Source organism: Vulpes lagopus, chromosome 5, assembly GCF_018345385.1.
Source record: "Vulpes lagopus strain Blue_001 chromosome 5, ASM1834538v1, whole genome shotgun sequence".
NCBI lineage: Eukaryota > Metazoa > Chordata > Mammalia > Carnivora > Canidae > Vulpes > Vulpes lagopus.
The window spans coordinates 35474724-35487525 of record NC_054828.1 but is presented as its reverse complement, the minus strand read 5'-3'; the positions used below and the strand labels follow the sequence as shown (position 1 = coordinate 35487525).

Sequence of the window (12802 nt, the reverse complement as noted above, 5' to 3'; positions counted from 1 at the left end):
CCCTTTTTTCTATAAAGCAGTCTGTATCTTACTACTTTCTCAAGGGGCAGGATTGCTTCATAAAAACAGGCAGACCAACTTATTGCAAGACATTTTTAGCTTTTCCCTCTTTCTAACTTCCAGTAATTCTCTCCTTTCAGTTAAAGATAATGTCACTTCTTGCTATTTCTCTACCATAAATTTCCAGCCAGGAGGTATAATGTGGAAACCAGTTATAAAGTTTCATTGTCACTTCTAGAGATGTTAGAGGCAGATAAAGTCTTTGAAAAAGTGTGATTTTGCCACAATTCTCATCTCCCACTCTTAGCAGTCATATTCCTGGAAAATAATCTATACTTGCTCATTCTTATTTTGAGACCTAATGAACTGTTATAAATGAGCAATTGTGACAAACATATACCTCAGTGTAGTAAGCTTAGAGAAGATGGCCATCAGGAATTAAGGCTATTGGACATGATTCTAACAATTTAAGTGTCATGTGTAATATTTCTTTTATTTTTAAAATAAAAATGAATCATGTACTTTCAACTCTATTAATTTAATTTTCATAATTGTACTTATTTTCATAAAAGTCTTTATGTTGCAGACATTTAAAGAAGATAAATCAGATTTAGAGTGTAATGACTTTTTTCCATCTTTATTGAAGTTTAAATGGCAAATAAAAATCTTATGCATTTAAGGTATATGACATTGTTATATATATTTACAATATAAAACAATTCACCACAATCATTGGTGATGACATTTTAAATTAACTCTATTGGACTCTTATGATAGATATTCTGGGGGTGCTAAATGTGAACATAAACTGTGTCCCACAGAGGTACACAAAATAAATTAAAACATACATATAAGTGGTTCCCAGACTTTTAGACTTTAGCATAATTTGCAAGGGCAAATACCTCCAATGTTTTGATGTACTAAGAAAATATTTAATTAGTATATTATTAGTTAATAGTTAATTAGTATATTTAATCAGTATATTATTAGTTGTTAGTTCATTAGTGTTTTATTAATCTATACAGAAGACATAAGCATAAGCAGTGTCATGTTATAACTACAAATACAATTGCTATACTAGGGAGCATTGTGTGGCTGGGACCACACCTAAAGGACATCTCCTCTTCTCCCCTCTTTCCTTCTCTTTCTCTCTCTCCTTTAATTAACAGTGTTTGCTAAGTGATCTGTTCTTCCTACTTATCTGCTCATTTAAATGCTCTAGATGAAATAGGGCATACATTAGAAGTAACAGTGGATATAGAGATAAAGTAAATCTAGTCCCCATCTTTTAGGTCCCAGGAAAGTGAGTAAGGAGAACTCAAGAGGACTCCAGTGTCCCTGCATCTGTGTGGTGACTCTCCAGGAGATCAGGCCTGGAGAGGAGAAATGACAGTGCCAGCTGGGGATTGGTACTACCTTTCTTGTACACTACCCTAAATAAGCAATGCTTAAATGAATCCTATCCTAGTATAAAGGGGATCAGCCCAAGAATAGCAGCATTTATGTGAGAGACTATTTGGATGAAACAGATCCTATTCAATTGAGGAGACAAGGATTTCAGGACATGAAAGTGAAAGTTATGCAGTTAAGTGGATAGTCAGCTGCTCTCTTTAAGCTCTCCCCAGAACTATTCTTCGTAGTGTCATATGAGGGACAAAAATAATTCCTTATTAGTTGTAATAATAACATATAAGCACTGCATCATGGAAATTCTCGTATTTCCTATCAAATTTGATCCCCACAACATTCCAGTGAGATAGAGAAGTTATTATGATTCACATATTCAAACGATTATATATACATATATAGTATATATATTTATATGTATAGTATATACTTACATGCATAAAATTATATATTATATATTATATATGTTACATATATAATACATATATTACATTGGCCTATTTGGGAACACCCAATTTAGAACCTTACATATATTCAATTCATATGACAAAAAAAAATCAGAAAATTAATTTTCTGTTAACTAAGTCATCCTCATTTCCAACCACATCCCTATTTCTTGCTGTTCCATACTCCAAGCACCTTGTGAAATAGAAGTTCTCATATGTTCCCAGGTTAAAGCCCTATCAAAAAGACATTTGTTTTGGTACTACCCAGTAGGAAAGAATTGTTTTGGATAGCTAGCTTCCTTTGGTTCTTTCTTTGATTTTGAATTTCTAATTCCAGGATCATCATGTAAATGAGACTGCCCTTATCAATGAATGCATTTCTAGATTGTATTAATAAATGACCACTTCCATTTATTTATTTCCAGGATGTAATAAGAGATAGTTTGACAAAACCCAAATGGCGGTTGCGTGAGAGAGACAAAAATAAGGATCTCATCAGCACTTATGTTGTGAAAATAGTAGTTAATAAGGGAGAACTTGGAAGTTGGAAGGTTTTTCATCGGTGGATTAATGAGAAAAGGGACAAAGAGAGTTCATTGAGGTTTTTGTTGTTGGTGTTGTTTTGAGAGAGTGCAGGGAAAGGGAGGGAGAGGAGAGAATCTCAAGCAGACTCTGAGCTGAGTATGGAGCCCAACATAAGGCTCAATCTCTCAGGTCATGAGATTGAGATCTGAGCCAAAATTAAGTGTCCAATTTAACCAACTGAACCCCCAAGTACCCCTTATTGAGTTAATTTTGTAGCCAAAATGGCCTGCAATGTTCTAAGTCAAGAAGAAAGAAGAGGTAGAAAAATATTAAACAATTTATATTTCTTTCTGTCCCCCAAAGTTTAGTTATGCATTTTGTAAAAACAAGAGATGTGATGTTAAAAAGTCTTTAAACACATAAGTTAAGAAAAGTTTACAACAAGTAAATAAACAATTCAGGGTTTACACCACTTCAGAGTAACTACTATTACATCAGTATTTGGATTTTTATAACAAGATTTAAAAAATTGAACACTGGCATTCATGTTGTTCTCTATTTAATGAGCTGTCATATCAAGTGGTGCCTTTATTAGCTGTGTGTGTTTTCTTTATGACAATTTTAGTGGTTATTGGTCTAAAATCCAATAATCTCCTTTGCCACCTTTTAATATATCTTACGTGCAGTTCATCATGTATCTTTATAGAGCATATCATATCCTTGAAAGAGCAAAATGGTTTTGGATGGATGGATGGTGAATGGATAGATACAAGTCATCTGGGCTAGGATAGAGACAATTACAATCTATTGAGGTCGGTTTAGTCTCATACTTTTGCCATCAGTTGGCACTGTAATTGTGTTCAGACAAAAACAATTTTGGAGCTTCTGTTTCCTGCTATGGAAAATGAAGAGTTTAGACTTAATGATCACTAAGGTCTGGCCCAGTTGCAAGAGATGTATGACTGCTTGACTCAACCATGGTTCTACCCCTAACATGTTAAATGCCAACAATGAAAGCTTGAATTTTGGAGACATATTAGTTGGAACTCTCCATCACTGGCATTTTACACTGATAAAAAATCTGTTTTGGCATTATTATCAGTAAGGATTTTCAGTTCAACCTGTGTGACTAAATTAGTTCATTCAGTCATAATAGTTGGAGTAGAGATTCATATTGACTCAGCTAAAAGCCTAGATTTGCATTGTAAACATCTGTCAGTATTCATTTAATTTGGAAATGGCCAAATATATTTCAGAAAGTGCTTTGTCCCAAAGCACATCAAGTAGAGAGGGAACAGATCACATGCGTATTCCAGTTTCCCCTTTAGAACCTCCGCTTCACTACCAGCAGTCTTCACAGGTCTTATACCCCCAAATGCTAATTAACAAGAATCCAAAAGAACAGATTATTACAATACCTATCTGAAAATTTACACTGTGCTTTAGTTTTATCTTTTGGCCAGTTCTCTGACATTGCTTTGGCTAAAAATGGAAATGCAATATGAGCATAAAGGTCATCAGTGGCTTAAAGAAGTTGTACGAGAGATATACCATCTTTTTTAAAACATAAATTTAATTTCAGGTTTTCTGACACCAGGTTTCTTTTTTGCAGCTTTGCTACTTTGCATAACTTTACTAAAATATGATGTTCTTTTTTAGACTAAGCAGAAATGTAGTTCTTTTCCTTCTTCCATATTTCCTTTATTTATATTTACTTTTTGTGACATTATTTCCTCATTCCTAACTTCCCCTTTGAGTTTTGCCTGTTAGGATGACCAATATCAAATGCATATAAAAATGCATATTAAAAGAGTAAGATGTGATCTCTTTTCCATGATGGAGTTTTTCTATACAACCCACTTTTACTGTTCTGGAGCCATTGCATACATTTTAAATAGTCAAAAAATTTTTGAAGAAAATTGAATGGCTTTCAAGTCTGTCTTTTCCCCAAGCAGACAGCTGATTTATGGTCACTTTTTGTAATAACCTAAGGCATCAACTGGGAAAAAAAAAAACATTAAAGAAATGTGAAAGCTGGCTGTTTTCAGATATATTTAAGCTTTGCCCTAAATATTCATGAATGCCAATGTTCAAACATTCAAATTGGGTAAATGAGTGTACAAATGGCTATTTTTTTAGAGCAAGCACTTAACTATAATGCTCAGAATAATAGCACCTCCACTAGCATTCTGCATAAGCATGTTGTTGGTGAATACTTAATGAAGTAATAGTTATGGGAGCACTGCTGCACTTCAAGAAAAACAAGCCATTTGAATTGAATTGATTGTTATTTGTATGAGTGAGTGATTTGTTCCTATGCTTTAGAATTAAGTAGGCACAATAAGTTATTTGCAGGTAGTAACCACAATTTATACCCTGCTAGGTAGTGACCATATTTTGTGCCCATCAGAAAATGCTATGCATAGATGAGGTGTATTATATTTGTTGGTAACTAATTGATCCTCACTTTTTTTGTTATTCATGTGCTGAAGCTAAAAATTCATGCTTCACACATTGGATCTCAGTTCATTGCTTTTATTCTCATTATATTAGCTAGCCGTGGGATTGACATCTTTATATGGCATCTACTACTCAAGAAATAATTCACAAATAAGAACCAAAGGCTTCATTGAGATCATGGAAACTACCATGGAATTTATGCAGAGTGTCTAAACTCATTTTGCACCTTTAATAGGGTTGTTAATAAACTAAAATTATCAATCTGATTTCTTTCTTTATTGGTTTGATTTGCCCAAATTGACCCATGGTTTGGAAATTGTATACACGTATTACAACTGCGTTATTTTTCCTGCAGTTTTTCTCCTGAAAATTGTCACTTCTCCCAATCCCTAGAAACCTCTTGTCTTATAGGTTTATCAGTGCAATGCACTGGACCTTGGCTTGGGCAATTTGTAACACTAATTCTGAATCCTGACTTTTTTTCTACATGGAAACATGCCTCGCAATAAATCTTTTCTGGAGAGACGATCAGATTCAGTCCTGAAAGCCAGACACGAATGCTTTCTCCTCCAGAACAGCTTCACACAGACAAAAAAGTATCAGCAAGAACAAATATCCATCAATTAGCAAAACATGTCTCATGTTAGCTAGCTCCATTCTCAACTTAATCATTGGCTCAATCAATTCAATTTAAATATCCACCAGAGTAGTGAAACATTAGGCTAAATCCTGCTATACAAGGAAGCACCATTGCTTGAGACAATATTTTTCAAAATTGTATTTGGATATATGGCCAGATAAACTCTTGCTGTTTAGAAACAAAGTTTCAATCACAATTTTAAAGTAAATTATGAATTCCTTTGTGGATATCGAATTCATAGTGGACATCCTTTTGCATGGTGGGAGTTTGTTCTTTTCCTCAACAAAGCAGGTGTGTCCTGATAGAGTTTTCTTGTAGGTGTTTTTCATCAGACTGTTCTTAGTAGAGATACAACCTTACACACTAAGTTTACCTCTCCTCTCATCATATCTTTTCACCACCCAGATATGCATTTGTGCTGTATTTTAAAAAGTGATAGCAAGTAAATATGCAAATTCCAACAGTAAAGTTGGGGGGGTGGTGCCTGTAAGTAAGTAAGAAGGAACAAAAATACACCAGTTTCTCTACTTTCTCACCCACCAAATGGTGTCTCTCTTAACTCTGGCTGTCCAATAAGTTAAATGAGTTGGTTTAATTTCTTGCTATACACATTCTTTCTCCCCCATCCTGATTACATTTTTGTATCCTATAACATGTTGGTGTTTTCCCATAGAGCGTGATGAATTAAGTTTCAGTGCCTTTATTTCTTGAATTCTGTCCACATCATTTTTTTTTACCCCAAAGCGAAGGAAAACCTAGGTATTTTTAGTAGACATTTTGAACAAGCTGCTTGCCATGTGAATGTACAGGCCTCTGAATTAGGGAAGAACAGCATTGCACTTTGACCTGTGAGAGGTTAAATACATAGTTAGGGACATTTATCTAAATGGACAGTTATGCAAAGCTAATGCTTTTGCTTGATTACTATTCTGTCTCTTTCAGCAGGTTGTCTCTTTTCTGAAAAAGGTTATAAACATCAGAGAAAGTATACTGAAGAATAGAATTGATTAATGTGACATATTTGAGTTTCTTTCTACCACTCTCACAACAGTGTGTCATAGAGAGGCAGTTCCAAACACAGTGAATTAAATTTAAATTACACAGCTTTGGCTAGAAGATTGTTCAGCTAATTCAGCCTCTGAAATGAAATTTGATTTTTTTTTCGTACACTTGAGCTACTTCCTGATTTTTCGTAGAGTGATGATTTCTGTCAAGGCATCTATTGATTTGAGATCTCTTATTCAGAAGACTATTGCTGGTTTTCCATTTCTGAGAGAAGAAATATGGAAAACAAGAACATATATTCATTATATCAGGAAAAGCACATTAAAAACTAAAATATGGTTTTATGGTAGGGTCATATTTGTACAGTGATTTTTTTCTACTGTAGGAGGGCTATAGAAGGTACTATTTATTTTATGACCTTTTTTTGTTATTTTAGGTACTGTGTTTCGCGAAAGATAACACTGAGAACATTCTCACACTTTCTGTGTGCTGTGGAAATGTAGAAAATAGTCAACTTTTTGTAAAAATATTTTATTTATTTATTCACAAGAGGCACAGAGAGAGAGAAAGGCAGAGACACAGGCAGAGGAAGAAGCAGGCTCCATGCAGGGAGCCTGACGTGGGACTTGATCCTAGGTCTCCAGGATCACGCCTTGGGCTGAAGGTGGCACTAAACCGCTGAGCCACCTGGGCTGCCCAATAGGTCAACTTTTAAAATAAAATTTAACTTGTGTGCCCTAAAAAATTTAGTCTTCATGAAACACTATCCACTGAGTCACACACATTTTTTTTTGCCCGTGAGTTTATTTTAAGAAGCAGCCTTCATTGTTTATATTTGATGTTTGATTTCTAATTCAGAATGTAAACCTAGGCAGTAAAAGGTGGAAGCTTAGTTCAACAAAGTACCAATGTATCTATTTTATTTTAATATAAGTATTAATATGAGATCCGAAAAGTTGAGAATAATTCTCATGTACAACTTCTGGTTCAATATCTAAAATCATATTATCTATAAATATAGCGCAAAAAAGATTAAATTGGTGCTACATTGCTTGAAATAGTAACAGTAATGTTGATAATATCACAACCTTTGTAAGCGTTTACAACGTGGACCTATGTTAGTTTTTCTGACTAATCCTTACAAGAGGACTATTATGCCCTCTTTTGCTATATTTTCTCAGATGAGAAAAATGAGGCTCAGAACCAGTTTGACACTTTTAAAGTAGAGTTTCACAACTTCCACACTATCGACATTGTGGCTCAAACCATCCTTTGTTGTGGAAAGGCTGTCATGTGCATTTTAGGATGTTTGCTTCCCTCATCTCTGCTCATTAGATTCTGAATAGTAGCAGACAGCCCCCCACCAGCCCCCAGTCCAGCTGAACCTAAAATGACTCCAGACATTGCCAAATGCCCCTCCAGTCTCAGGTGAAGGAAGAGAAAGGGGGCAGCATCACTGCTGGGATGAGAGGCACAGGATAAAGGGATTTATTCCCATCCTCTTCCTCCCCCTGTCAAGTACAGAACAACAACCCTATACTGATTTCATCAATATAGTTACAATTCCTCAAGGGAAATGGGAAATTCTCTTGTAACCTTGAAGGTAACTTCAAAGAGTATCTGCTGTGGTTGAGAAAGAAGTAGCTTTCCACTTGAAGTTGGCTCTTTAAAAAACTGATAATCTGTCTGAAGTGAATTGGAACAATTGACCTGCAAGACCTCATAATCCAATAACTTGCTATTATCAAGTCAGTTTGGATGTTATCCTGCAAAATGTGCTGGTGCCAAAAGGAGGATGGGTTTTGCCTTTTAAAGCTCACTTTAATGAAAGATACCTGCGTGACCATAACACCAATTGCTGATAGTTGTCACTGACATGAACAATTACGATTCCAGGAAAACTGAACTTCCTCTTTTAAAATAACAGCAGCAAAATAAACCAATCCAGTCGCCCAACTATCTCTCAGGGGAATTAAGAGCAAAATAACATGAAACCATGTCAAAATGCTTTTTAAATGCTTGTATTTATCTAAAGTTACATCATGAAATGTTAGCATCTGAACAAATTATTTTTCAGTAAAGACCCTGGCCTTGAAAGAATTTTAAGCCAAGTTTTTGTCACAAAAGTGTATTACCCTTCATCATCAGTTTTCAAAATGACACCATTTTCCTAACATTTATTTGTTTATACTTTACTCCCTCACTATACTAAGTACTCCTGTAATGAAAGTAAGTCATAGCATGTTTCTTTTTTTCTTTAATATAGGATCCATATTATTATAATTCTGTTTTTAAATAAGGACTTCATCAGTGTTGCGGTCCTGAGTATCACCTAAACAACTATAATCCGCTTAATCCTTAGCCAATGGAATGAGATGTTTTCTGTCTTATACATTGAATTCTTTGTTACTTCAGCATTAGCCAAATATGATGCAAACCTTCACAATTTCTATGCGATACCTATGCTGAGTTTACTGCTCCTTGTAAGTGGCCATAAAGAACAACCTTCGGTGCTTGTAAATGTGTTGATTATGTGGCTTACTGCTAGGATTTACACACTCTCCTTGTTATTACAGTGATGGTTATCTTTTTTGCCGTAAGTGCAATGAAGCAACTAGAACGTCACAGAGAAAACTGTCACCTCTATCCTTTTTGGCCGTAAAATATCCTCCCCCCATACGCTTTTCATTTATTACAAAACCTTAATGATGAAAGGACAGTGGTGAAACGATACCTGCTACCTGAATATCGCCAAAATAAGAATCAGGTGTGAAAGCTACACACACAATTCCTCAAATGGACTATGTTTGCTTCCCTTTAATGCGTCGGTGAAATATATCCTCTACTTAATCTGCGTTTCCTAATAATGACAAGCTATATCTCAAAGATTCATCAAATTCTATCTGGTCATGAATATAAAAGGTTATAGCTGTTCTGCTTTTAGGAAGCCAAGTACAAGGACTGCATAAAGCCTACTGATGCATACTTTGTAGCCCTCCAGGGTTGTAATAAATTTCAAATCATCTGCTTGTGCCAGGTTGTCTTAAACCTCTGTATGCCACCGTGTGCAGCTTCTCTGTGCGGGAGAATGGATGGTTATCTACAAGTTGGCTACCACCATTTCCGTGTCCTTATGCAGAATAAGGTGTAATCAGGTTTTCACAAATATGCAAATACGTCCACGAGAGATCCAAAGTAGGCCGAAAAATGTAGGCTCTGCGTCCTCAGGGAGGGAAATTCTGAATTTGGTTTCTCAACCTATCAGGAAAACACGAACGAGGTTTCATTTGTCATTGGGATAAAGACGCGAGTATCTGTTAGGCCCCTTTCAATTAATCTGCTCTAATGTGATTCTTTTACAGACCACAGATGACATCCTTGTGGCCTCAGCAGAATGTCCCAGCGATGACGAGGACATTGACCCCTGTGAGCCGAGCTCAGGTGGGTTAGGTTAGTCGACTTTTTTTCTTACTTTTTTTGCTTTACTCTAATAAGTCTTTGTTGCATGCTATAGTCCTTAGAAGAGCCTTTGCATTTATGTCGTAGAAGTCCCCCCCCCCCTTAAACAGTGCCTCATTGTGAGTTACCGGGTTTTGCTTTTTATGTGGATAAATTTCCCCACATTTATTGAAAAACAAATTTGAAAACCAAAACCCACCAAGATTATATATTTCAGAAAAAGCAGTGGGGGACAGCACACAAGGCTGCTACCTTACCGTTCACATTCCATTAACTCACAGTGTAATTTTTGTATATAACGGTATAATGAGCTTTCCCTTGGGTCACCTATAGTAAAATTGTAAAGCTTAAAAATTGCAGTGCATTGTGGAAAATTATTTGACCTTTCTACTGACAAAACGTCCCCACCACTCACTCTGCCAGCAAATTATCTTAAGTGATAAATTTCTGAATTTCAGAAGTAAGAGTATTATGGCAGCAGTAAAACAAACCATAGGTAGAATCCTTGATATAGTTAATAGAGAAATATAGGAGTCTTGCCGCGTCTCCCTAAAATTTAAGCTGATGCATTTTAACTATAGTTGGTGCATAATTTCTCCTCCTTCTTTGTGATATGGTGTGCCTAACACAAAAATACGGTTTCCAAAGCAGCCCTGTACCGCTAAGTGGTGGCTATAACTCTGAAAATGAATGAATCATAGGCTGGGTTTGCTTCCAGATATTCGTAATACCGAATGTCAGGGTCATTTCTTTTAGTTTCCTCTGTAAAGCAGTGCTTCTTCAAAGTCAGTAATTTTCTTGTGTAGGTGAACAAGGTGAGTTGAGATTGAAGAGAGGCTAACCACTGTCAGCTAGCTCGTGACTTCTGTAGCGTCACGTGGAATCTCAGAAGAACATCATGTCACCATAAAATAGCTACCTCATATTCTTCTGGAGAATATCACTTTAAAGTAAATCCATTCATTCTGATATTTGGATTTACAAAAATGGTTCAGGATGCACATCTTGTGTCTCCTTTTGAATATCATGTCCCATTGATTGTAGCCACATACTCTAAGCGCTTGGAGCAGCTACCAGGTGCCACAAGGAGCAGGGACTCCCAGTCACATCTCAGCAGGAGGAGGTCAGGAGATACAGACAGGTCATGTTTTCGTCCTCCTTCCTCTGGCCCCCACCCCACCCATCAAAATTCTCAGCCTCCAGAATGTGGTTAAAACCTTGATGATCCTCCATTCCATTTCTCCAGTTTACTGGGCTCTGCAACAGTTCTTTTTAGATTGTCTGGACAGATAGGGTCACTTCATGACACCATTCTGGGCCCTTTTGCTAGGTTCCTGCCTGTTTTGTTTTGTTTTGTTTTGTTGTAAACTGGTATTCTCATTCTTTTTGTGTTAGTAAAAAAAAAAGGGATTTCTTTTTCTTTTTTTTGCATTACATCAACCCCGCTTCTTTGCCTTCTCTTTCCCTACATTTCTTTGTTCTTTATTTCTCTTACTTCCACATGCCCGATCATGACATTCTTTTTTATATCTGATTTTCGCTGAGATCCTCCAGCATTGATTGTTCATAAAACAAAATCTGGTGTTAAATTGTACATTGGGGTGTGTGTGTGTGCGTGTGTGTGTGTGTGTGTGTGTGTTTATTTTTGATTTTGTTTTCCCAATTAACATTTTCTTGAGAGAATGTTGATTTTTGCAGTATTTCTCACTATATTAACATAGTGCTGAAAATGGTATAGATTCTTACTAATTACAGTACTCATTGTACTTGGTTTTCCTCTGGCCTGAATCTTTCTTTTGCTGACTGACTGTAGACCATCATCCTCTTTATATATGGAATCCTCACCCTGAGTACCTAGCAATTCAGTGTGAGAACTCTTACTGCACTTAAAATTGTTGCTTTTTTTTTCCCTCTTGAGCACAGCTAAATGATCCAATTCTTATAGCCACTGCTTAACCATTCTTCAGTGACTATCTTACTGGGTCACCTGGGTGGCTCAGTGGTAGAGCATCTGCCTTTGGCTCAGGTCGTGATCTCAGGGTCCTGAGATCGAGTCCCATATTGGGCTCCGGGCAGGGAGTCTGCTTTTCCATTTGCCTATGTCTCTACCTCTCTCTGTGTGTCTCTCGTGAATAAATAAATAATAAATATGTTAAATTACTGTGTTTCTCTTTCTCTGGGAACACCAGCCCTAAGAACAGGATGGGGTGGGGGGAGAGAAGAGGGGGAGAAGAGAAGAAGAGAGATAACTTTTGGTCATCCCATCTCCTTTTATTCACCTGATTTATGTCTGTTTTGTGACATATTTTAGCATGATGGAAAGTGAGGAGCAGTTTAATAGCCATACTCTAAACAATGTTTCTGTTCCATTTTCTTCCCCATACTTGTCACTATCAGAAAGAATATTTTTTGTTTACCTGTTTGTTATTTGTTCATTAATGCACAGTTTGCATCCGCCCAAGAATGTAAGCTCCGTGAAGCAGGAACCTTGTTTGTCTTCCCCCTGCATGGATTTGTTTTGTGAACTTTAATTTTCTCCCACTACATCAGAGTCCATTGTCTAATGTACAAGGCACAGCAGCTACTGACTACGTGTGATGACAGCGCCTTCTGTACTCTTGCACCAAGTCTACTGGAACTTTCCATCCTCTCCGTTGGTCCTTCTTTCCACAGTCCATAGTTTTCAGTTCATCAAGTCTCTTAAAGCTTAAGCTTCAAATTCAGTTGCTTCAATGTCATCTATCTCTGTAGGCACTTGTGATCTTACCTCTCCTTGGTAGTGTCTTGATGATGTAGTTCATGAATGTTTTCTCTTTCTACATTGCATTTTGTAAGTGAGAGCTCTTTTCTACATTGGCTT

The 12802-nt window shown here is 36.4% G+C and overlaps 1 protein-coding gene across 33 annotated transcripts in view; it reads left to right on the top strand.

Annotated features, from left to right (window-relative positions):
• NRXN1 (neurexin 1) overlaps positions 1 to 12802 on the top strand; it is a 1110010-nt gene that overhangs the window by 1073688 nt on the left and 23520 nt on the right. For 22 of the 33 annotated variants that reach the window (XM_041755311.1, XM_041755320.1, XM_041755302.1 and 19 more), the window contains one exon: positions 9846 to 9933. In XM_041755311.1, the coding sequence (XP_041611245.1) occupies positions 9846 to 9933 (88 nt within the window). The remainder of the gene's footprint in view (positions 1 to 9845; positions 9934 to 12802) is intronic. The other 11 variants (XM_041755312.1, XM_041755321.1, XM_041755310.1 and 8 more) reach the window with 1 other exon arrangement.